This window comes from Macaca mulatta, chromosome X (assembly GCF_049350105.2).
Source record: "Macaca mulatta isolate MMU2019108-1 chromosome X, T2T-MMU8v2.0, whole genome shotgun sequence".
Classification (NCBI taxonomy): Eukaryota; Metazoa; Chordata; class Mammalia; order Primates; family Cercopithecidae; genus Macaca; species Macaca mulatta.
This window is the reverse complement of record NC_133426.1, coordinates 18,005,988-18,031,838: the sequence shown is the minus strand read 5'-3', so window position 1 is coordinate 18,031,838 and position 25,851 is coordinate 18,005,988. Positions and strand designations below refer to the sequence as shown.

The following is a 25,851-nucleotide window of genomic DNA, read 5'->3' as shown; positions in this document are numbered from 1 at the left end:
TAACCTTAAGATAGAGTTTTCTATGCAGATTAAGGTATAATGTTTTATAAGGCATATGAAGTGTTTCTTCTTCCTTCTTTAATCTGTTTATCTTAGGTCCCCAAGCCCTATTTTGAAATGGGGGAGGAGGGAGTAAATCAAAACTATAGATCCTATCAATATATTTGGTTTTGGTTTAGTTACCCAGACCTAATTTTTAAAAGCTGCCGGAAAAGACCTAACAGCGCTTCCTAATGAGAAGTTCTGTCAGACCCCCAAAGCAATCTAATTTAAATGAAATCCTTGCTTTTCTGAGTGAGTGATTTCTTTCTTTTTGTGTTGGAATTGCTTTTTATTATATGTGTTAAACATGTAATTTTTTATACTGTAAAACTATGATTCTTTGGTGTTGAGAGGGAAACCTACATGGACCATCAAGGAGACTCAGGGAGGATGGTGAAGGAGCTAAGGCAGCAGATTCTGGGCTTGTTTTTGCTGTTGAACTCTGGACATGTCATCCATCTCTGCTTGGTAAATGAAGAGAACCCTCTGGTTAAAATAGGGAAATTGGTGCAAGGTCCAACAAGGGTTAAAATATGAAAAGGCAGGTACAATTTTTATAAAAACTGGAACAGCTACCACTGAAAATTAAAGACTCTGTTTTCCTTTGTAAGTTCATCCCTTTTCCTTGTGGTGATCAGTTGCAAAACAAACCTTTGAAAATGAAGGGAGGGGAACAAAAGGGCGTTTTGTGCTTGTTTTGGGCACAGTAGGAAAGTGGGAGAAAGAATGAAAAAGTAGTATCTCAGAGAAGTCTTTAAGTGATGATACAAGGAAGAGTGTTAACCTGTGGGAGGCAAGGTTGAGGTGTGGGAGGGATGTCTGACTAGAACAGAAGATGCCCTGTTACTATGCATGGAGGTAGACACTGTGTGTTTCTGACGTTCAACTACTTGGGCAATAGAAATGCTTTTACCATTATGTTCTGCTGAGTCAGTTTCTTTGAACGGTTACTGCCTGTAGTACTGAGGTGATCTATTTAATTCTGAAATTGCTGGAGACTGAGTTGCAGATTATTGTGTTTTATTTGTGAGGATTCTAAAGGTCACTGCTGGTATGCAGTGAGCCTGCGTGGGTATTTCTAATGTTATTTTTAGTAGATTCACATAGGCTAGGCTAAAAATTATATAGCTGTTTATCTAAATAGAATATTATAATGCTAATGTTAAATCATTTTCTTTAGAGACATCTACATATTTAGAATGGCTCGTTCTATTGTTACTCAAAGAAATGGCTAAGTTGTTTATTTTTGTTGGGGCATTTTGTATTTTTAATGACAAAATTGATATTTATTATAGAACATTTAGAAAATAAGTGATAAGAGGAAAATCTGAAAACTACATATATTCTTGCCATCTGGAGATTATCACTGCTAATATTTTGGTATATAAGGACTAGGATATTTTAATTAAAAAATCAAATTTTAATTGCCAGTAGTCATTGAGACCAATTGAGGACATCTTTTAAAAAGCATGTTGTATTCTATTCTATATACACAGAATTGTATTGATTTGGTCTCATCTACTTAGGTATTCTTACTCTGTTATTCTAGTAGTTTAACAGACTTAAAATGTGGTCCGATTGTAAATATTTGAATTAGAGAAATTCCACAGGAAAATTTAAATTGTCAAGGAAGACTGTCAGAAGGTACTCCGCCAATATTTGTTGCAATAGTTTTTCTTAAAGGTATATTTAGTCAAGAGAATTGAAAAAACTCAACTGCTTTGAGGAAAAAAGAAAAAATTAAAACACCTAAACATCGACTTACTATTTTTAGGTTTCAGCTTTTATTTTAGATACAGAGGGTACATGTACAGGATTGTTACATGGGTATATTGCACCCAGGTAGTGAGCATAGTACCCAATAATTAGTTTTTCAACCTCTCCTCCCGCGCCCCCGCCGCCCAGTAGTCTTCTATGTCTATTGTTCTCATGTTTATGTCCATGTGTGCTCAGTGTTTAGCTCTCACCTATAAGTGAGGACATGCGATATTTGATTTTCTGTTCTTGTGCTTATTTGCTTAGGATTATGGCCTCCAGCTCCATCTATGTTGCTGCAAAGGATATAATTCCATTCTTTTTTATGGCTATCTAGTATTCCATGGTATATATGTACCACATTTTCTTTATCTAGTCTACTATTGATGGCCACCTAAATTGATTCCATGTCTTTGCTATTGTGTATAGTGCAGCAATGAACATATGAGTGCATGTGTCTTTTTGGTATAATAATCTGTTTTCCTTTGGGTATATACTCAGTAATGTGATTGCTGGACTTAATGGTAGTTCCGAGTTCTTTGAGGAATCTCCAAACTGTTTTCCACAGTGGCTGAACTAATTTATGTCCCCACCAACAATGTATAAGTGTCCCTTTTCTCTACAGCCTTGCCAACATCTGTTTTTTTTTTTGAAGTGGAGTTTCGCTCTTGTTGCCCAGGCTGGAGTGCAATGGCACAATCTCGGCCCACCGCAACCTCCACCTCCCAGGTTCAAGCGATTCTCCTGCTTCAGCCTCCTGAGTAGCTGGGATTACAGGCATGCACCACTGTGCGCAGCTAATTTTGTATTTTTAGTAGAGACGGGGTTTTTCCATGTTGGTCAGGCTGGTCTCGAGCTCCTGAGCTCGGGTGATCCACCCGCCTTGGCCTCCCAAAGTGCTGGGATTATAGGCGTGAGCCACCGCGCCCAGCCACATCTGTTGTTTTTTGACTTATTTTAAAATAATAGCCATTCTTGGCCGGGCGCGGTGGCTCAATGTTGAGAGGGTATTTGTTAGGTTTTTTCTAGGATTTTTATAGTTTGAAGTCTTACATTTGAATCTTTAATCCATCTTGAGTTAATTTTTGTGTATGGTGAAAGGTAAGGGTTTAGTTCCATTCTTCTGCATATGGCTAGTCACTTGTCCCAGCACCATTTATTGAATTAGGGAGTCCTTTCTCCATTGTTTGTTTTTGTTGGTCTTGTACAAGATCAGGTGGTTGTAGGTTATATGGCTTTATTTCTGGATTTTCTGTTCTGTTCTATTGGTCTGTCTGTTTTTGTACCAGTACCATGCTTATAGTATAGTTTAAAGTTGGGTAGTTTGATACCTCTGGCTTTGTTCTTTTTTGTGTAGGATTGCTTTGGTTATTTGGGCTCTTCTTTGGTTCCGTATGAATTTTAGAATAGTTTTTTTCTAATCTTGTGAAGAATGACTTTAATAGTTTGTTAGCAATAGTGTTGAATCTCTAAATTGCCTTACACAATATGGCTGTTTTAATGATATCGAGTCTTCCAGTCCATGAGTATGGGATATTTTCTCATCTATTTGTGTGATCTCTAATTCTTTCTGCAGTGTTTTGTAGTTCTCCTTATAGAGATCTTTCACCTTCTTGGTTACCTGTATCTAGATATTTCATTTTCTTTGTGGCTGTTGTAAATGGGATTGTGTTCTTGATTTGACTCTAAGGCTGGATATTATTGGTATGTAGAAATGTTACTGATTTTTCCGCATTGACTTTTGTATCCTGAAACCTTGCTAAAATAATGTATCAGTTCTACTAGCCTTTTGGCAGTCATCAGGGTTTCCTAGGTATAGAACATACCATCACTGAAGAGAGATAGTTTGACTTTTTCTTTTCCTGTTTGGATGCTTTTTATTTCTGACTGTTCTGGCTAGAACTTCCAGTACTATGTTGAATAGAAGTGGTGAGAGTGGGCATCCTTGGCTTGTTCCAGTTCTCAAGGGGAATGGTTCCAGCTTTTGCCCATTTAGTATGATGTTGGCTGTGGGTTTGTCGTAGATGGCTCTTATTATTTTGAGGTATGTTTGTTTGAAGCCCTGTCTATTGAGGGTTTTTATTGTGAAGAGATGTTGGATTTTATTGAAAGCTTTTTCTGCATCTATTGAGATGATTATGTGTTTTTTGCTTTTAATTCTGTTTGTGTGTTGGATCACATTTATTGATTTGTGTATGTTGAACCAACCTTGCATCCCAGGAATAAAGCCTGCTTGATCGTGGTGAATTAACTTTTTGATGTGCTGCTGGATTCAGTTTGCTAGTATTTTGTTGAGGATATTTGCCTCTATGTTCATCAGGGATACTGGCCTGAAGTTTGTTTTTTTTTTTTTTTTTTTTCCTTTGTCATGTCTCTGCCAGGTTTTGGTTAGGCTAATGATGCCAGCTTCATAGAATGAGTTAAGGAGGAGTCCTTCCTCCTCAGGTTTTTGGAATAGTTTCAGTAGGATTGGTACCAGCTCTTCTTTGTATGTCTGATGGAATTTGGCTGTGAATTCATTTGTTCCAGGGCTTCTTTTGGTTGGCGGGTTTTTTATTACTGATTCAATTTCAGAGCATGATATTGGTCTAGTCAGGGTTCCAATCTCTTCCTGATTCAGTCTTGGGCGATTGTTTGTTCCCAGGAATTTATCCATTTCCTCTAGATTTTCCAATTTGTGTGTGTAGAGTTTTGTTGGTTTTGTTTGTTTGTTTGAGATAGGGTCTCACTTTGTCACCCAGGCCGGAGTGCAATGGTGTGATCTTGGCTTACTGTAACCTCAACTTCCTGGGCTCAAGTGATCCTCCCGCCTCAGCCCCACGGGTAGCTGGAATTACAGGTGTGTGCTACTATGCTTGGCTAATTTTTGTATTGTTAATAGAGACAGGGTTTTACCATGTTGCCCTGGCTGGTCTTGAACTCCTGGATTCAAGCAATCCGCTCACCTTGGCCTCCCAAAGTGCTGGGATTACCAGTGTGAGCCACCACGCCTGGCCTTGCATAGAGTTGTTCATAGTATTCTCTGAGGATCTTTTATATTTCTGTGGGATTAATTGTAATGTCATCCTCATCATTTCTGATTGTACTTATTTCTATTTTCTCTTTTTTTTTTCTTTGTTAACCTAGCTAGTGGTCTATCAATCATGTTTATTTTTGTAAGGAACAAACTCTTGGTTTCCTTGATCTTTTGTATAGATTTTTGCATCTCAGTTTTTTTTTTTTTTTTTTTTTTTTAAGATGGAGTTTCACTCTTGTTGCCCAGGCTGGAGTGCAATGGCATGATCTCAGCTCACTGCAACCTCTGCCTCCTGGATTCAAGTGATTCTCCTGCCCCAGCCTCCCAAGTAGCTGGGATTACAGGTGCACGCCACCACGCCCAGCTAATTTTGTATTTTTCGTAGAGATGAGGTTTCTCCATGTTGGTCGGGCTGGTCTCGAACTCCTGACCTCAGGTGGTCCACCCACCTCAGCCTTCCAAAGTGTTGGGATTACAGGCGTGAGCCACAGCACCCAGCCTGCATCTCACTTTTATTAAATTCGCCTTTAATTTTAGTTATTTCTTTTTTCTGCTAGCTTTGGGTTTTTTTTTTTTCCCCAAGTTCCTTTAGGTGCAAAGTTAGATTTTTTTTTTTTTTTTGAGACAGTCTCGCTCTATCCCCCAGGCTGGAATGCAGTGGTGCGATCTCGGCTCACTGCAACCTCCGCCTCCCAGGTTCAAGTGATTCGTATGCCTCAGCCTCCCGAGCAGCTGGGATTACAGGCACCTGCCACCATGCCCAGCTAATTTTTGTATTTCTAGTAGAGATGGGGTTTCGCCATGTTGGCCAGGCTGGTCTCGAGCTTCTGACCTCAGGCAATCCACCTGCCTTGGTCTCCCGAAGTGCTGGGACTACAGGCGAGAGCCGCTGTGCTTGGCCCAAAGTTAGATTTTTAATTTGAGATCTTTGTAACTTGTTGATGAAGGCATCATCAACTTTCCTTTTAACACTGTTTTAACTGCATCCCAGAGATTTTGGTAAGTTGTTTCCCTATTTTTATTAGTTTTAAAGAATGTTTTGATTTCAGCCTTAATTTTGGTGTTCACCCAGGAGTTATTCAGGAGCAAGTTGTTTAATTTCCATGTATTTATGTAGTTTTGAGAGATGTTGGTAGTGATTTCTGTTTTTATTGCACTGTGGCCCAAGAATGTGCTTGGTATGATTTCAGTTTTTTTTTTAGTTTTATCGAGACTTGCTTTATGACTGAGCATGTGGTCGATTTTAGAATATGTTCTGTGTGCAGATGAGAAGAGTATATATTCTGTGGTTGTTGGGTGGAGTGTTCTGTAGATGTCTTTTAGGTCTAGTTTGTCAAGTGTTGAGTTTAAGTCTAGAATTTCTTTATTAGTTTTCTGCTTCAATGATCTAACGCTGTCAGTGAGGTGTTGAAGTCTCTCAGTATTATTGTGTGGTTGTCTAAGTCTTTTCATAGGCCAGGAAGAACTTGTTTTATGAATCTGGGTGCTCCAATGTTGGGTGCATATATATTTAGGATAGTTAAGACTTCTTGTTGGATTGTACCCTTTATCATTATATAATTATCTTCATTATCTTATTTTTTATTGATTTAAAGACTATTTTATCTGATATAAGAATAGTGACTCCTGTTCTTTTTTGTTTTCTGTTTGTGTGATAGATCTCCATTCTTTTACTTTGAGCCTATGTGTGTTGTTACATATAAGATGGGTCTCTTGAGGACAACAGATGGTTAGGTCTTGTTTTTGTATTCAGTTTGTCATTCTGTGTCTTTTAAGTGGAGTGTTTAGCCCATTTACATTCAAGGTTAGTACTGATATGTATGATTTTGATCCTGTCATTGTGTTGTTAGCTGGTTGTTATGTAGACTTAATTGCATACTTGCTTTATAGTGCCTGTGGGCTGTGTGCTTAAATGGGTTTTTGTGGTAGCAGGTGTCATTCTTTCAATTTCATGTTTCCCACTCCCTTAAGGATCTGTTGTAAGGCTGGTCTAGTTGAAATGCATTCTCTCAGCTTTTGCTTGTCTGACAAGGATTTTATTTCTCCCTCATGTATGAAGCTTCGTTTGGTGGGGTATGAGATTCTTGGTTGGAATTTCTTTTCTTTAAGGACACTGAAAATAGGCTCCCAATATCTTGTGGCTTGTAAGATTTCTGCTGAGGGGTCTACTGATAGTCTGATGGGATTTCCTCTGTACATGACTTGACCCTTATTTCTGGCTGCCTGTAAATTTTTTTCTTTTGTATTGACCTTGGTGAATCATAACTACCTGCTTTGGGGATGATTGTCTTGACCATCTAGCTGGTGTTCTTTGTATTTCTGCTGTTTGCATGTCAACCTCTTTAGTGAGATTAGGGAAATTTTCATGGACCGTATCATCAAATATATTTTCCAAGTTGCTTATTCTCCTCTCTCAGAAATGCCAGTGAGTCATAGATTTGGTCTCTTTGCATAATCCCATATTTCTCAGAGGTTTTGTTCGTTTTTAAAATCATTTTTTCTTTCTTTTTGCCTGAGTTGATTCAAAGAACTGGAATATGTTCTAGTATGTGATAGATCTCCATTCTTTTACTTTGAGCCTATGTGTGTTGTTACATATAAGATGGGTCTCTTGAGGACAACAGATGGTTAGGTCTTGTCTTTGTCATTCTTGTAGTGAGTTTTTCAGTTCTAGAAGTTCAGTTTGGTTCTTTCTTAAAATGGCTATTTTGTCTTTCACCTCTCACATTGTTTTACTGGATTTTTTGGATTGGGTTTCAGCTTTCTCTTGAGTCTTGATGAGCTTCCTTGCATATTAGATTCTGAATTCTGTGTCTGTCATTTCAGACTGATTAAGAACCATTGCTGGGGAGCTAGTAGACTCTTTTGGAGGTAAAGAGGACACTCTGGCTTTTTGAATTGCCAAAGTTATTGTGCTGATTCTTTCTCATCTAGGAGGGTTGGTGTTCCTTTAACTATGGTGTAAGTTGAGTACAGTCCATTGGCTTCATTTCTGGATGCTTTCAGGGGGCCAGTGACCTGTGCAGAATCTTTATGTGTAGGTGAATTCTTACATTTGATTTGTAGGTATATTAGCCCAATGATTTTTGGTTTTGTAGTTTGTGCTGTGATCCAGTAGATGGCACTTGACAGTAATAGCTGTAGGTAGTTAGGTTAATACCCATCCGCACTTTTGTACTTCGTCGTGTCCACAGGCGTGCTCTATAGTGGGGTACAGAGGAAGAGAAATGGTCCCCTCCCCAGGTCTGCCCCTGGGCCTCGGGGGAGCCCCCTCTGATGACTGTTGTTGTGCCTGTGATTCTTTTGTTAAGTTTTCCAGGTTATGGTGTCCCGTCGGGCAGGGGTTGCAGTGGAGAAATATAACACGCCCCTTCTGGACCCGCCCTCCAAGTGAGGCACACCCTGCTCCCGCCCTGGCTCAGGAACCTACATGTCTTGCCCCTCTCAGGGCTCTGAGGATGGGGGCCCCTCCTCTCCTCGAGTGGCAGCCACAGATCTTGGCTACATATTCCCTAGTTGCAGGCTGCAGCCCTGAAGGAACTGGAACTTTCCGTGGCTCCTGGTCAGATTCCATCTGTGCTGGGAGATCTGATGTGCTTCTTGGTTGCTAGGAAAGTAATCAGTTGCAACGAGGCACTCAGGCTGGGCTGCAGGGGCTGTGCTGTGCACCTGCTCCTGCAGGGTAGCTAGGCATTGGGCCTGGGAGGGGCTGGTGGGCAGAAGGGCTTGCAGAGCAGGCCTGCTCCAGTCCCATGGGGAAGCTGGCCCAGCTCTCTCTTGGCTCAGAGATCAACTGGGTGTCTGTGGCTGCTCCCTGCCAGAGCTGCGCAGCACATAAAACCTCCTGGGCTCTGCACCATCCAAAGGCCTGTTTCTGCCTCCTTCCCAGGGAGATCCCCCTGCCAACTCACATGTTCATGGGGGATGCAGGGTCCTCTGTAGCTAAAATCACAGAGGTCCGTGGCAAGAGTGAGTTGCCCTTCAGTTCTTTTACTCACCCCTTTCCCAGGAGCTGTTCAGGGCTGGGAGCTAGCCTTGCATTCGGGTACCCTGTGCAGCGTTCCCAGCTTCCTCCCTCTTCAGCCTTTGCTTCAGTGGTGCCTATCCATTCACTTTTGGTGTTTTCTCCCCAAAGATCTGCCCAAATTATGGTGCTTTGGTTGCTAATTTGGTCTCTCTCTCTTTTATTATTTATTTGTTTATTTAATTTTGAAATAGGGCCTTGCTCTGTTGCCCAGGCTAGAGTGCAGTGGCATGATCTCAGCTCACTGCAATCTCTGCCTCCCAAGCTCAAGTGATCCTCTCACCTCAGCCTCCTAAGTAGCTGGGACTACTGGCGTGTGCCACCACATCTGGCTAATTTTTGTAGAGATGGGGTTTTACCGTGTTGCCCAGGCTGGTCTTGAACTCCAGAGCTCAAGTGATCCTCCCGCCTCGGCTTCCCAAAGTGCTGGGATTACAGGTGTGAGCTACCACACCCAGGTAATTTGGTCTCTCTCGGTGGGAACGGCATTTCCTGCTGTGTCTAGTTGGCCATCTTCTCTCCTCTCAACACTGGATTATTAAGGAAGGGCATATTGATACTTATTTTCTGTGCTACTTAAATTTTTTTTTTGTGGTTTCTATGTAAGCTCCCTCAAATTTGAACCTGAAAAACATATTTAACCAAAATATTTAATTCTGTATTGTGTTTATAGAAGAAAATATTTTGATTAAAAGATCTCTTTTCATTTTCCTCCTCATTAATTAAAAATAGTACCCAGTTTAAACAAAGAGCATGAGCTTTTGGGTAAGACAGTTCTGAATTTGAATCCTAGTTCTACCACTTCTAGACTAATGTGTGATATTGGGTTGGGTGGTTACTTATCTTGCTGAGCCTCTGTTTATTCATATTTAAAATAGAGATGATACTTGCTTCACAAAGTTGTAAAGACAAATTTTAATACTATATTCTGAGTCTCCGGCACATTTGAGGTATGCAGATTTCCTTCCTGACCTGGCATGGTGGCTCATACCTATAATCCCAGCACTTTGGGAGGCCGAGGTGGGTGGATTGCTTGAGGCCAGGAGGTTGAGACCAGCCTGGGCAACATGGTGAAACTCTGTCTCTTCAAAAAATAAAAAAATTAGCCGGGTGTGGTGGTGCATGCCTGTAGTCCCAGCTACTTGAGAGGCTGAAGTGGGAGGATCTCTTGAGCCTAGGAAATCGAGGCTGCAGTGAGCCATGATCACACCCCTGCACTCCAGCCTGGGTGACAGAGTGAGAACCCTGTCTCAAACAAAAACAGAAACAAATTTTCTTCCTTGTTTTTATCCTAAGGTTTTTTTTGGTTTTGTTTTGTTTTTTTGCAGTGAAATTCACATAACACAAAATTTAGCCATTTTAAAACGAACAATTCAAGGGCATTTAGTACATTCACTATGTTGTGCTACCATCACCTCCATTTTATTCTGAAACATTTTTATCACCTTAAAAGGAAACCCTGTACCCATTAAACAGTTGCTCCCCATTTCTTTCTCCCCCTTGCCCTTGTTAATCACCAATCTATATTCTGTCTCAATGGATTTACCTATTCTAGATATTAATAGTTTGTGTAAATGGAATCATACAAGGTGTGACCTTTTGTGTCTTTCACTTAGCATAATGCCTTCAAGGTTTATACATGTTGTAGCATATATTAGTACTTCATTCCTTTTTATGACCGAATACTATTCCTTTGTATGGATATGTCACAGTTTGCTTATCCATTTCTCCGATGATGGACATCTAGGCCTTTTCCACCTTTTGGCTACCGTGAATAGTGCTGCTATGAACACGGGTGTGTGTGTGTGTATATGTATGTATATGTATATGTGTGTATATATATGTATATGTGTGAATATATATGTGTGTGTATGTATGTATATGTATATGTGTGTGTATATATGTATGTATATGTATATGTGTGAATATGTGTGTATATGTATGTATGTGTGTGTATATATGTATATATATGTATGTATATGTGTGTGTATATATGTGTGTGTGTGTGTGTGTATACATGAGTACGTTTTTCAGTTCTTTGGGATCTGTACCTAGGAGTGGAATTGGTGGGTCATATGGTAATTTAACTTTTTTGAAGAACTGCCAAACTGTTTTGTTTTTTCTTCTTGAGACGGAGTTTCGCTCTGTCACCCAGGCTTTAGTGCAGTGGTGCAATCTTGGCTCACTGCAACCTTCGCTTCCTGGGTTTAAGCAATTGTCATGCCTCAGGCTCCCGAATAGTTGGGACTATAGGTGTGTGCCACCACGCCTGGCTGATTTTTGTGTTTTTAGTAGAGACGGGATTTCTGTTGGCCAGGCTGGTCTCGAACTTCTGACCTCAGGTGATCTGCCTGCCTTGGCCTCCCAAAGTGCTGGGATTACAGGCGTGAGCCACTACGCCTGGCTGCTAAACTGTTGTTCACAGCAGCTGCACCACATTACATTCTCACTAGCAGTGTACAAGGGTCCTGATTTCTCCACATCCTTGCCAACAGTTGTTATTTTTCATCTTTTTTATTATAGCCATCCTAGTGAGTATGAAGTGGTACCTAAATTTGCAGTTTTTCCTTCCGTTTTGAATATATTCTAGAAATTAAGTTGGTTGATGAGTATTTGAAGCTTACTTTTGCCAAGAAAATGGTAAAATGTTACGATCAAGCTATAGTAGTCAATTTAATGCATAAACACCCTGAATTGTTTCTATGATAATATAAGATCAGAGACAAAACTTGAATTTTAAAAAGTCATTAATTCAGCAAACATTTATTGGATGCACATTATATGGTAGGCCCTAGACCAGGTATTTGAGAGGTAACAGTGGAACTTAACATAGTTCCTTCTCCTAAGGGAACTCACAGTATGGTGGGACAGATAGATATATGTAAATAAAGACAAGCTGTTACAAGGTCTATGCCAATAGAGATAAATACATACAGTATGTGTGCTGTGTGAACATCATGGTCCTATGTTTGCCTGAGTAACTTATTGCTAGAATTTTACAGAGCTGGTAGTTGAGCAGAATTTCGAAGAATATGTAATAGTTTAGCCATTGACAACAAGGAAGGGAAGGCCTTTCCTGAAAAGAGAATCGATCTCTGTGAAGGCAGAAAGAGTGAGAATGGAAGACTGAGCAGATGTTGATGAAAAGTTAAATTCTGTAAAATATTTGAAGAGATTTATTCTGAGCCAAATATGAGTGACCTTGGCCTATGACACAGCCCCCAGGAGATCCTGAGAACATGTGCCCAAGGTGGTTGGGGTGCAGCTTGGTTTTACACATTTTAGGGAGACATGAAACTGCAATGAAATACATTTAAGAAATACGTTGGTTTGGTCCAGAAAGGTGGGACAGCTTGAAGGTGGGGGGACTTCCAGGTCATAGAGTTAATTTTTTTTTTATTATTATTATTATACTTTAAGTTCTAGGGTACATGTGCACAATGTACAGGTTTGTTACATATGTAGACATGTGCCATGTTGGTGTGCTGCACCCATTAACTCGTCATTTACATTAGGTATATCTCCTAATGCTATCCCTCCTCCCTCCCCCCACGACAGGCCCTGGAGTGTGGTGTTCCCCACCCTGTGTCCAGGTGTTCTCATTGTTCAGTTCCTACCTATGAGTGAGAACATGTGATGTTTGGTTTTCTGTCCTTGTGGTAGTTTGCTGAGAATGATGGTTTCCAGCTTCATCCATGTCCCTACAAAGGACATGAACTCACCCTTTTTTATGACTGCATAGTATTCCATGGTGTATACGTGCCACATTTTCTTAATCCAGTCTATCATTGATGGACATTTGGGTTGATCCCAAGTCTTTGCTATTGTGAATAGTGCCACAATAAACATACGTGTGCATGTGTCTTTATAGCAGCATGATTTATAATCCTTTGGGTATATACCCGGTAATGGGATGGCTGGGTCAAATGGTGTTTCTAATTCTAGATCCCTAAGGAATCGCCACACTGTCTTCCACAATGGTTGAACTAGTTTACAGTCCCACCAACAGTGTAAAAGTGTTCCTATTTCTCCACATCCTCTCCAGCACCTGTTGTTTCCTGACTTTTTAATGATCGCCATTCTAACTGGTGTGAGATGGTATCTCATTGTGGTTTTGATTTGCATTTCTCTAATGACCAGTGATGAGCATTTTTTCATGTGCCTGTTGGCTGCATAAATGTCTTCTTTTGAGAAGTGTCTGTTCATATCCTTTGCCCGCTTTTTGATGGGGTTGTTTGATTTTTTCTCGTAAATTTGTTTAAGTTCTTTGTAGATTCTGGATATTAGCCCTTTGTCAGATGAGTAGATTGCAAAAATTTTCTCCCATTCTGTAGGTTGCCTGTCCTCTCTGGTGGTAGTTTCTTTTGCTGTGCAGAAGCTTTTTAGTTTAATTAGATTCCATTTCTCAATTTTGGCTTTTGTTGCTGTTACTTTTGGTGTGTTAGACATGAAGTCATTGCCCATGCCTGTGTCCTGAATGGTATTGCCTAGGTTTTTTTCTAGGGATTTTATGGTTTTAGGTCTGACATTTAAGTCTTTAATCCATCTTGAATTAATTTTTGTGTAAGGTGTAAGGAAGGGATCCAGTTTTAGCTTTCTACATATGGCTAGCCAGTTTTCCCAGCACCATTTATTAAACAGGGAATCCTTTCCCCATTTCTTATTTTTGTCAGGTTTGTCAAAGATCAGATGGTTGTAGATGTGTGATGCTATTTCTGAGGGCTCTGTTCTGTTCCATTGGTCTATATCTCTGTTTTGGTACCAGTGCCACGCTGTTTTGGTTACTGTAGCCTTGTGGTATAGTTTGAAGTCAGGTAGCTGATGCCTCCAGCTTTGTTCTTTTGGCTTAGGATTGTCTTGGCAATGCGGACTCTTTTTTGGTTCCATATGAACTTTAGAGTAGTTTTTTCCAATTCTGTGAAGAAAGTCATTGGTAGCTTGATGGGGATGGCATTGAATCTATAAATTACCTTGGGCAGTATGGCCATTTTCACAATATTGATTCTTCCTATCCATGAGCATGGAATGTTCTTCCATTTGTTTGTGTCCTCTTTTATTTCTTTGAGCAGTGGTTTGTAATTCTCCTTGAAGAGGTCCTTCACATCCCTTGTAAGTTGGATTCCTAGGTATTTTATTCTCTTTGAAGCAATTGTGAATGGGAGTTCACTCATGATTTGGCTCTCTGTTTGTCTGTTACTGGTGTATAGGAATGCTTGTGATTTTTGCACATTAATTTTGTATCCTGAGACTTTACTGAAATTGCTTATCAGCTTAAGGAGATTTTGGGCTGAGACGATGGGGTTTTCTAAACATACAATCATGTCATCTGCAAACAGGGACAATTTGACTTCTTTTCCTAATTGAATACCCTTTATTTCTTTCTCCTGCCTGATTGCCCTGGCCAGAACTTCCAACACTGTGTTGAATAGGAGTAGTGAGAGAGGGCATCCCTGTCTTGTGCCAGTTTTCAAATTGTTCCAGTTTGCCAAATTGTAAAGACCATCGATGCTAGGAAGAAACTGCATCAACTAACGAGCAAAATAACCAGCTAACATCATAATGACAGGATCAAATTCACACATAACAATATTAACCTTAAATGTAAATTGGCTAAATGCTCCAATTAAAAGGCAGAGACTGGCAAATTGGATAAAGAGTCAAGACCCATCAGTGTGCTGTATTCAGGAGACCCATCTCATGTGCAGAGACAAACATAGGCTCAAAATAAAGGGATGGAGGAAGATCTACCAAGCAAATGGAAAACAAACAAAAGCAGGGGTTGCAATACTAGTCTCTGATAAAACAGACTTTAAACAAACAAAGATCAAAAGAGACAAAGAAGGTAAAGGGATAATGATAAAGGGATCAATTCAACAAGAAGAGCTAACTATCCTAAATATATATGCATCCAATACAGGATCACCCAGATTCATAAAACAAGTCTTTAGAGACCTACAAAGAGACTTAGAGTCCCACACAATAATAATGGGAGACTTTAACACCCCACTGTCAACATTAGACAGATCCACGAGGCAGAAAGTTAACAAGGATATCCAGGACTTGAACTCAGCTCTGCACCAAGCAGACCTAATAGACATCTACAGAACTCTCCACCCCAGATCAGCAGAATATACATTCTTCTCAGCACCACATCGCACTTATTCCAAAATTGACCACATAGTTGGAAGTAAAGCACTCCTCAGCAAATGTAAAAGAACAGAAATTATAACAAACTGTCTCTCAGACCACAGTGTGATCAAACTAGAACTCAGGATTAAGAAACTCAATCAAAACCACTCAATTACATGGAAACTGAACAACTTGCTCCTGAGTACATACTTGCTCCTGAGTACTGGGTACATAACGAAATGAAGGCAGAAATAAAGATGTTCTCTGAAACCAATGAGAACAAAGACACAGCATACCAGAATCTCTGAGACACATTTAAAGCAGTGTGTAGAGGGAAATTTATAGCACTAAATGCCCACAAGAGAAAGCAGGAAAGATCTAAAATTGACACCCTAACATCACAATTAAAAGAACTAGAGAAGCAAGAGCAAACACATTCAAAAGCTAGCAGAAGGCAAGAAATAACTAAGATCAGAGCAGAACTGAAGGAGATAGAGACACAAAAAACCCTCCAAAAAATCAATGAATCCAGGAGTTGGTTTTTTGAAAAGATCAACAAAATTGATAGACCGCTAGCAAGACTAATAAAGAAGAAAAGAGAGAAGAATCAAATAGACGCAAAAAAAAAATGACGAAGGGGATATCACCACCGATCCCAAAGAAATACAAACTACCGTCAGAGAATACTATAAACACTTCTATTCAAATAAACTAGAAGATCTAGAAGAAATGGATAAATTCCTGGACACATATACCCTCCCAAGACTAAACCAGGAAGAAGTTGAATCCCTGTGAATAGACCAATAACAGACTGTGAAATTGAGGCAATAATTAATAGCCTACCAACCAAAAAAAGTCCAGGACCAGATGGATTCACAGCCGAATTCTACCAGAGGTACAAAAAGGAGCTGGTGCCATTCCTTCTGAAACTATTCCAATCAATAGAAAAAGAGGGAATCCTCCCTAACTCATTTTATGAGGCCAGCATCATCCTGATACCAAAGCATGGTAGAGACACAGCAAAAAAAGAGAATTTTAGACTAATATCCCTGATGAACATCAATGCAGAAATCCTCAATAAAATACTGGCAAAACAAATCCAGCAGCACATCAAAAAGCTTATCCACCATGATCAAGTGGTCTTCATCCCTGGGATGCAAGGCTGGTTCAACATATGCAAATCAGAAATGTAATCCATCATACAAACAGAACCAAACACAAAAGCCACATGATTATCTCAATAGTTGGAGAAAAGGCCTTTGACAAAATTCAACAGCCCTTCATGCTAAAAACTCTCAATAAATTAGGTATTAGTGGGATGTATCTCAATAAGAGCTATTTATGACAAACCCACAACCAATATCATACTGAATGAGTTAAAATTTTTCTAATTGGCAGTTGGTTGAAAGAGTTATCAATAGGAAGAAATGTCTGGGTTGTGATATGAGGTTGTAGAGACCAAGTTTTATCATGTAGATGAAACCTCCAGGTAGCAGGCCTCAGAGAGAATAGATTGTAAATGTTTCTTTTCAGACTAAAGGTCTGTGTTGATATTAATGCTGGAAAGGTATAATGAGGCATATCCGACCCCTGTTTCTCATCAGACTTGAACCAGTCTTTCAGGTTAAATTTTAAAGTGCCCTATCCTAGGAAGAAGTCCATTCCAGTGGTTGGGGGTGGCGCTTAGAATTTTATTTTTTGGTTTACACAGATGATTATGGCAGAATCTATAATGATAGCTGGGAAAAAAGATGGGGCTATGAAGATACACAGAGGGCAGATAGTAGAGGGTCTTAGCAGACCAGGGAATTAAGATTTTAGCATGTAGATAATGTGGCATCACTGAAGAGTTTTAAGTGGAAAAGTGACATACAATTTGTGTTTTCTAAAGATAATGCTTATGGGCTAGAGTATGGATCAGAAAGGGCAGCCTGGAATGGCAATTAAGAGGCAATGTTGTAGCTTATGTGAGAGGTTATTGAAGCAGGATATTTCCCTGACCCCTTCGTGGGTGGGAACTGGAGTGCACTAGCTGGCTGCTTTGGTGCCGGCAGGGACAAACTCCACTCACTTGGACCTGCTACACTCTACCCATTGTGGGAAGGGGAACACACAGGTGAGCAGGTGCAGGAGCCGGGGCGAGCACTTTTGGGCGCTGGCAGGAGCGAACTCCATGGGGGCCCCATGGCAGCATCTAGCGGGGTACCTGTGAGCCCTGAAGCCCCAGAGGGAGTGTTAACAGTCAGTGCTCTTTTAGCTCTGCCGTCCACAGATGGCTGAAGTGTTAACAACTCAGTAGAGGGTCAGTGTGACAGCCTTTTGCTCTTGCACTCGTGGCACCTGAGTTCTTGTCCGGCATCCAGGAGGAATGAGGTTGCATGAGTGAATTTGAAGGATAGTAAATGCGGGGGATTTTATTGCTGATGGAGGTGGCTCTCAGTGGGATGGGGAGTTGAAAAGGGGATGGAGTAGGAAGGCAATCCTCCCCTGAAGCTACACTGGCAAGCTGTCCCTCTGAAGTCAAGCCGCTTCTCTGTGATGTCCAACCAAAGTCTGTGAGGTCCAGCTACTTCTCCTCACTCCGCCAGCTGAGACTGGGGCTTTTATGGTCACAGGATGGGGGGTGAGGTGGGCCATGGGTGGTTTTGCAAAAGGCAACATTTGAGCAGTAAAACAGGGATATAAGTTCTCACTTTGGGCTGTGGTATCAAGCTTTTCGGCTTGAGGATAGGGCCCTTGCTGGGAACCCACCCTCCCAGAATTTCTCTGCCTCGTGTTTGTATCATTATGAGGTCCTGAATCAAGTCACTGACAGGCATGAAGAACACATCTGGGAAATACTTGGGAGGTGGGCTTGGCTAGACATGTGGAGGGAGGAAGCATACAAGGATGACTTCAAGATTTCTGACTTCAGATAGGTAATGTCATTCATCAAGATAGAGCATTTAGGATAAGCACAATGAATTCTCCTTTTGGAAATGTTGAATTTGGGATGCTTATGTAGATATCTAGTTGGCTATTGAAAACATCTCTGGAACTTGCAAGAGGCCTGTGCTAGAGAGAGGGAGAGAGAGTAGGCAAACATGTGCACAAGTATGCATGCACTTGAGCAGACAAGAGAACATGAGATTGAATGATTTGGTAATCATTACTGTAGGCAGTAGCTGAAATAATGGGACTGAACTAGAGCACTCAAAACTGAGGTGGGGATGGGGAGAAGGCAGTCAGTCCTGAGGAACACTACTGGAAAAGTGACGGAAGTAGGAGGGAACTCAGGAAAGAGTTGCTATGTGAGACTTAAGAGTTTTAAAAAGAAGGCAGAAGTGTCTAATGCTAAAAATCAAATAAGATCAGGAAGAGGCATCCATTGTTAATATCTGTTGGGAAGTTGTTGGTGATATTAACACACAGAGGTTCCCTAAAAGGTGGTATCTGTGGAAATGTTATTATAGCAAGTTGAAAAATGAGAAAATAGCTTAGTCTTAAAAGGAAGTAGAGAAGGTATTAGCTAGGGAGAGTGTAGGTAAGTAGGATTTCCTTCTTTGGAGGAAACTTTTTTCCTTCCATTTGTCAGGCAGTGGCAACAAACCTTCCCCAGTCTCTAATCCATTGATAGAAGAGGGCAAGGAACACCTTTAGGGCCTGGGAAAGGAGGATAGGAATAGACACAGGGATGGTGATATGAGTGGTGCTGCTGTTGATTAAATGTGCCACATGCAAAATTTAAATAATCTGCCCCAAATCTCATAGGAGGTATTGTGTGGCAAAGCTGGATTTGAACCTAATTAGTCTGGAACGAGTGTTCCTACAATAGATAGTGAGAAGCAGGGAAAGGAATAGCAGCTGTAAAGAGCAATTGGTAACAGAGCCCCATGTTCATGTGATCTCTACCCCACCTCTTCTGAGAAAATTCTTAGTGTTCAGCTGGCTTCTGATTTCCAGATGCCTGTTGTGATAAGTACCAGGACCATGCTTCCTTGTTTTCCTTTCCACTGGTATCTACCCCTTGTGGTTTCCTTCTAGAGTTTTCCTCAGCCTTTGAGGTGTTCTTAAAGAATATTTTGTTGTTGCTGAAGATAAGGAGATAAACATACATGTAAAAGACTTCTACTATGCTTATGGAGAGGTAAAGTCACTCTTATCTGACAGTAACAGTCCTTGAGTATTCAAAAGGTATTTTCAGAGGAAAAGCAGACTTGGCTGTTATGAATGTTTAATTCCCAAAGCAAGGTTGGCCTCTGGGATGGGATGGGTGGCTCTTCTGATACAGGTAGAGGGAAGGGAGAGAAGAAATAGAACAGTATCTGAAGACGCCAGTCAAGGAAGCCAGTGTTACGGTATGGGATGGCAGCAGGAGCAAATGAAGGAAGCTCACGGCGTTTATACCTGACCTACCTCCACTTTGCTCTTATTGCTGCCCATGATTGATTAGTTTGTGGCAATCTGGGCTCTGTGGGACAGGGAGCAAAGTTCCAAGCAGAGGCATTGGGTGGCACAGCTGAGTGTATATGAACTCTAGGCTTCCTTTAAATAAAAAAGTGAAAGTTCTTGACTGAATAAGGAAAGACAAAAGTCATATGCTTAGGTTGCCAAGGTCTACAGTAAGAACAAAACTTCTATCTATGAAATTGCAAAGAAGGGAAAAGAAATTCGTACATAGTATATATGGGGTTTGATACTATCGGCAGTTTCAGGCGTCCACTGGGCAGGGGGGTGGGGGAGCGTCTTAGAATGTGTCCCCCAAAATATATGGATAAGCGGGGGGGGGGGGGGCTACTCTGCTTGTTAATATTTTTCAATATAAACATGCTTTCACATCTGATTTTTTTTTTTTTTTCTAAACTAAGATTCCCTGTCAGAGAGCACCTCTTGACTATTGACTATGTAGTGAAACAGCACATAGGAGTTCACGAGGTTGTCCTTTGGGTCATTAAAAAAAACAAAAAACAAACAAAAAAACGCACCTTGACTCGGGAGTGAATTTGATGATGGGCTTTGTTGTTGTTGTTGTTAGAGGACAGAAAGCAGAGTGGCATATTGGAAAAGGCATGAGCTTAGGAGGCAAACTCTGTTAACCAAATGGGTGCTCTTGGCACAATTACCTAACATCACAGAGCCTATGTTTCCTCATGTGTAAAGTGAGGAAACAATATCTACCTCATAGGATGTTTGGGAGGATTTCATGCAATAACACATATTGAAGTGCCTAGCATGTAATGGGTAGCCAGTAAATATTGGCACCTATCTCCTTTCTTTCTCTAGTTTCCCTCATTCCAGGCTTCCAGGCCCCCTGTTGGCTTTACTCTTTGCCGTCTAGATTGTTTCCCAAGATTTGTTAATTTATTTTTCATTTCCACAATTCCATAATTATCATTTCTTGGATGTTTTTCTTACCCGGACATTTTCTGTTCTGTCTGAAGATAAGCTGAAGAACCAGGTAAATTTTGTGTTAGTTGTTTACATAAAAGTTTTATTAAAGATGAGTAGCATATCCTTCTTTATATTTCACATAACTTTTTCAAAAAGATTTTTATTCATTTTGTGACCACTATGAACACACAGTTTGAAGTTTTATATATAGTTTTAACCTTATTTAAACAAATCCATTTTCTATTTCAAGTAGTTTAATACTGAATAGAGTTTCAGCATGGTGCATGTATGTATATATGTATGTATATCTATATGTATGTTATATGATTGCTCCTGGGAGTTTAATTTTGATGTATAATATATTGAATGGTTACTCTTGCCTTTTTAGTTAAATCGGTTTAAAAAGTATTTTATTCTAGGTGCTGGGGATATGGCAATAAATAAAATCGAGTCCTTAGGAGGCTGAGGTGGGAAGATTACTTGAGCCCAGGAGTTCAAGGCTTCAGTGAGCTATGATCACATCACTTCACTCCTGCACATCTGCACTGGATGACAGAGTGAAACCTTGTCTCAAACAAAAAACAAAACCCCAAAAACTGAGTCCTTGAATTTGAAAAGCCTGCTTTATAAAGTGAAATTTTGTTCATTTTTAAAAATTTTTGGCCGGGCTCGGTGGCTTATACCTGTAATTCCAGCACTTTGGGAGGCCAGGCGGGCGGATTGCCTGAGGTCAGGAGTTTGAGACCAGCCTGGCTAACATAATGAAACCCAGTCGTTACTAAAAGTACAAAAATCAGCCGGGCATGGTGGTACGTGCCTGTAGTCCCAGCTACTTGGGAGGCTAAAGCAGGAGAACTGGTTGAACCGGGGAGGTGGAGGTTGCAGTGAGCCAAGATCGCGCCACTGCACTCCAGCCTGGGTGACACAGTGAGACTCTGTCTCCAAAAGAAAAAAAAGAATATATATATATATATAGATATAGTACTTTTTAAAAACTTTGCTCATACACATATATATGCCATACATCAAATAGTTTTTATTATAATATGGAACAAATATATATATTTTAGGGGACTATTTGAAACTATAGCTTCAGTTTTCAAATGCCAAAATAGTTAGATCAAATATTGATTTCATTATAGTTGCTATGTTCTGTAAAGTTACCGTTTTATTTGCTACAATTTAACTGCTTATTTTATATAGAATATACTAGTTTTGGGGGTATAGTATTGACTTGCAGGCTGAAAATATTTTTCATTTGTTCATTCAGTATTTTTTGTGGACCTCCTATACTCCTAGGTTCTGTCTTAAACCAACCTGGCACAGGAATTTGAACCCAGATCTGGAGCTCAATTATTCCTCTTCTTCATTCTATATATTTGGAGTTGGGAACTAGAACTGCAGAGATCAGTAGATTGGTCAAGAGAGTGAACGTTTTATTTGGGTTTAGTAATTTTGTTAGTCTGTTTTCATACTGCTATAAGGAACTGCCCAAAACTGGATAATTTATAAAGGAGGTTTAATTGACTCACAGTTCAGCATGGCTGGAGAGGCCTCCGGAAACTTACATTCATGGTGGAAGGCAAAGAGGAAGCAATGCACCTTCTTCACAAAGCGGCAGGAAGGAGAGAGGTGCCGAGCGAAGTGGGAAGAGCCCCTTATAAAACTATCAGATCTCATGAGAACTCTCTTACTATCACGAGAACAGCATGGGGGAAACTGCCTCCATGATTCAATTTCCTCCACCTGGTCTCTCCCTTGCCATGTGGGGATTATGAGGATTACAATTCAAGATGAGATTTGGGTGGGGACACAAAGCCTAACCATATCAGTAACTAAAAAGAGGTCACTTAATGACCTTGGAAAATAATTTCTTTAAAATATGTTTGGGGGAAGAAAAGTTTATTACAGGGGCTAAGGAAATGGAATAATAAGGAAATTGAAATGTTAAGTATAGGCAATTCTTCTTGATGTTTTATTCATAGTAGTGAGTGGAAAGAGGGAATTCACTCAAGGGCTTGAAAGTGTATCAGAAACAGGGAGGTAACTTCAAAATAAAGGATATGTGAAAGTTGTAAGAGACAGCAAGGAATTGGGGATTGAGTGATCAAATACCTTGAGGAGAGAAGAGATAATTAAAACCAAAATGTCCCGTAGGAACCAAAGGAAGATGTTGTTAAGATATAAATAAAAGATTGGACTTCGAAAACTAGAGAGAAAACTTCTCATTCATTGTAAGAGAAAAACAAGAGAATGGTTGAAAATAAAAGTATTTTAAGATGGAGAAATGGGGTTTTATTTATATTTATATATTTTTGAGATGGAGTTTCACTCTTGTCCAGGCTGGAGTGCAGTGGCGCATTCTCGACTCACTGCAACCTCTGCCTCCTGGTTTCAAGTGATTCTCCTGCCTCAGCCTCCCAAGTACATGCGCCACCATGCCTGGCTAATTTTTTCTATTTAGTAGAAATGGGGTTTCAACATGTTGTTCAGACTGGTCTCGAATTCCTGACCTCAGGTGATCCACCTGCCTCAGCCTCACAAAGTGCTGGGATTACACGCGTGAGCCACTGCGCCCAGCCAGAGAAATGGGATTTTTAAGTTTACCCCCCAAAAGATAGCCTTTAATCTTCTCATAAAGTAGAAGATTGGGTCATTTTCTGAATGGAATAGAGAAAGAGGGAGATGGGAACTTAAATAGGGAAAAGCCTTCTACCATGGAAATATACTTGGAAATCAGTGAGTTGTAGCAGTGACTCCTCAGTTGAGGTTAGCATGGATTTTATAGACACTAGTAGCATCTTAATGTTCTAAAGCAGGAGTTGGCAAACAGTAGCCTGAGGGCCACATCCAGCTCATGTAGCTTATAAGCTAAGAATTTTTTTTTTATATTCTTAATTGATTGTAGAAAAATAAGCAAACAAAGAAACAAAAAAGGGCCAGGCGTGTTGGCTCACGCCTGTAATCCCAGCACTCTGGGAGGCCAAGGCGGGCGGATCACGAGGTCAGGAGATTGAGACCATCCTGGCTAACATGGTGAAACCCTGTCTCTTCTACAAAATACAAAAAATTAGCTGGGCATGGTAGCAGGCGCCTGTAGTCCCAGCTACTCGGGAGGCTGAGGCAGGAGAATGGCGTGAACCTGGGAGGTGGAGCTTGAGTGAGCTGAGATCCTGCCACGGCACTCTAGCCTGGGTGACAGAGCAAGACTCTGTCTCAAAAAAAAAAAAAAAAAAAAAAAAGAAAAGAAAAAAGAAACAAGGATGTACGACAGAGACCTTATGTGACCTTCAAAGCATGAGATATTTAGTATCTGACCCTTCCTGTAAAAAGATAGCTGACCCTTGTTCTATAGCTCAGGACCAGAGAAAGCAGATGATAGTGTGACTCAGAGATGGGGACTGACGTTCTGGACATGATCAAAGACCAAAGGGTGATAAAAGAAGGGATACTAGTTAGGGGTTTTTGGTGGAGGTGGACAGTTGGGTGCGGGTTGAGTAGGGAGTAAAGCAAAGCCAGAAGAAAGCTAATGGATTGGATGAAAATGGAATATGGGCTTGTGAATAGATATCATAACGAGAATATAAAGCCTGATCAGATGTCATAATGAGAATGTGAAGTGGGTATCAGCAAAGATAACAGGTAAGGAAGTTGAAATTGGAGAAAGGGGACATGGTTGGTTGTCTTAGAGATAGAAGAGTTTCAGAAATTGCCAACTCCAGCCATTTCAGGAAAGAGCTGAACTCTCCAGTGATAAGGTCAGGATGATGAAGCATCCAAGAGTATGATGGTCAAATTCCTTAAGATGATGACAGGGAGACTATGTATGAAGAAATAATGCGTGTTAGGTTACTGGACTTTTTCAGAAAAGTGGAAGTGAGCCTGGAGTATGAAGTAGATGATGGCAATGTGGTAAAAAAGAGGCTAGTGTAAGTAGGTGAACTACTTGTAAATGAGGGGGAAAGTGATGTTGGCAGTGAAGTGGTCCTCTTTTTGCCCTGGCAGCTCAGGATAGGCTGTTCCTTCCTCTTGGTTTGGTAAGTGATAGAAGATAGATAAAAAGGTCATAGAAAAGATGTAGTATTATCTATTGCGGGTCAGATTTACATGTACATCGTCTTTGAGTATGGGAGGAACAAAGCAGCGGATTGGTTTGGACTTGTAAAATGAAGCCCTCAAAATAACAGTAGTTGATTTTTGTATAGATGTATAAATGTTTCACTTACATTGTTCTTCCTGTAAATATCTTTTTTAAGCATTAGTGCTTTTTACTATGTAAAATTCATTTATTTGTAATAATGAAATTATCAAGGAATTAATACTAGACATATCTCTTTTTACTTAAATGTGAACATGGACAGAATTAACCTGGCAGGTAACCTTTATTTGAATATTAAAACTGAATTGGGCTACAGGGAAACTAGTAGCTACAAATCACTTGGGTCTGATTGTGGTCTTTCCATGACAACATTAATGTAGAGTCTCTATTTTAGTATATAAAACTTTATTAGTAGACATACATATAGGGACATAATGTATATTAACCTTAAATATATAATTTTTATTTACCAATTATACTTCATTAAATCTGAAAAAAGTCAAGAGCAAGGGAGCCCCTGCCCTCTGAAACATGAAGTGGGAGCCCTAGGCAATTGCTTTGCTTTGTTTTTCTATGTTGATGTGAGAGGTGATTCCTATATGTGACATAATTGGATAGTGTATTCTGAAGGAGAGACTCCTTTTTGTGCTTCCCATAAAAATATGGGAAGTTCCCAATAGGTAAGTTGCTAGAAATTTTTACCACGCTAAGTTGAAGTTACTGATTCCTCTAATAAAAGTCTCTTTATTTTTTCTGGAGAATTAAACTATTTTCTGATAATATGAAATCTTAGGATACCTAAAACTTCATTTCAGATAGTACTTTTAGTTTTAAGTGGTTTTCAGTGAGTGACCTTTGGAAATGGTTTTAAAGGTCAAGTAAAACTTATTTTGAGTCATAAGGAGAAAATACCTTGTGTCATTTACTTTAATATTTTTTATATTTTTTCCTCAGTTCCTATTGTAAAGAATATAGCAAAAACAGAGTCTTCTCCTTCCGAAGCGAGCCAGCATTCAATGCAGTCTCCACAGAAAACTACTCTAATATTACCAACACAGCAGGTCAGGAGATCAGGTCGAATTAAACCACCTGGACCTACTGCAGTCCCCAAAAGGAGCAGTTCTGTTAAAAATATTTCACCAAGGAAAAAAGGTCCAAACTCAGGAAAAAAGGTTAGTTGTATCTCCTCCTAATTTGTATTATAGGTTTTTGTAGTGCCTTATTATTTATAACATGCAATTTAGGAATTTACTAAGAGTATGATGAGGGTCTTTAGGAATGTACTAAGAGTATGTAGGCTTTTGAAAGCCTCACATAACTATCAATAGATTTCTTTGCTTGGGTAAACTTAAAACTTTTTATAGTGTTCTACTTCTTCAAAACCACAATGAAAGTACTATTAATACATGAGTGTAT

General features: G+C 40.0%; 1 protein-coding gene across 3 annotated transcripts in view; it reads left to right on the top strand.

The window, feature by feature from the left end:
- The window catches only part of SCML2 (Scm polycomb group protein like 2), a 117,444-nt gene that overhangs the window by 64,973 nt on the left and 26,620 nt on the right, over positions 1-25,851 (top strand). For all 3 annotated transcript variants that reach the window (XM_077987449.1, XM_015126944.3, NM_001261359.1), the window contains 1 exon segment: positions 25,390-25,607. In XM_077987449.1, coding sequence (XP_077843575.1) covers positions 25,390-25,607 — 218 coding nt within the window.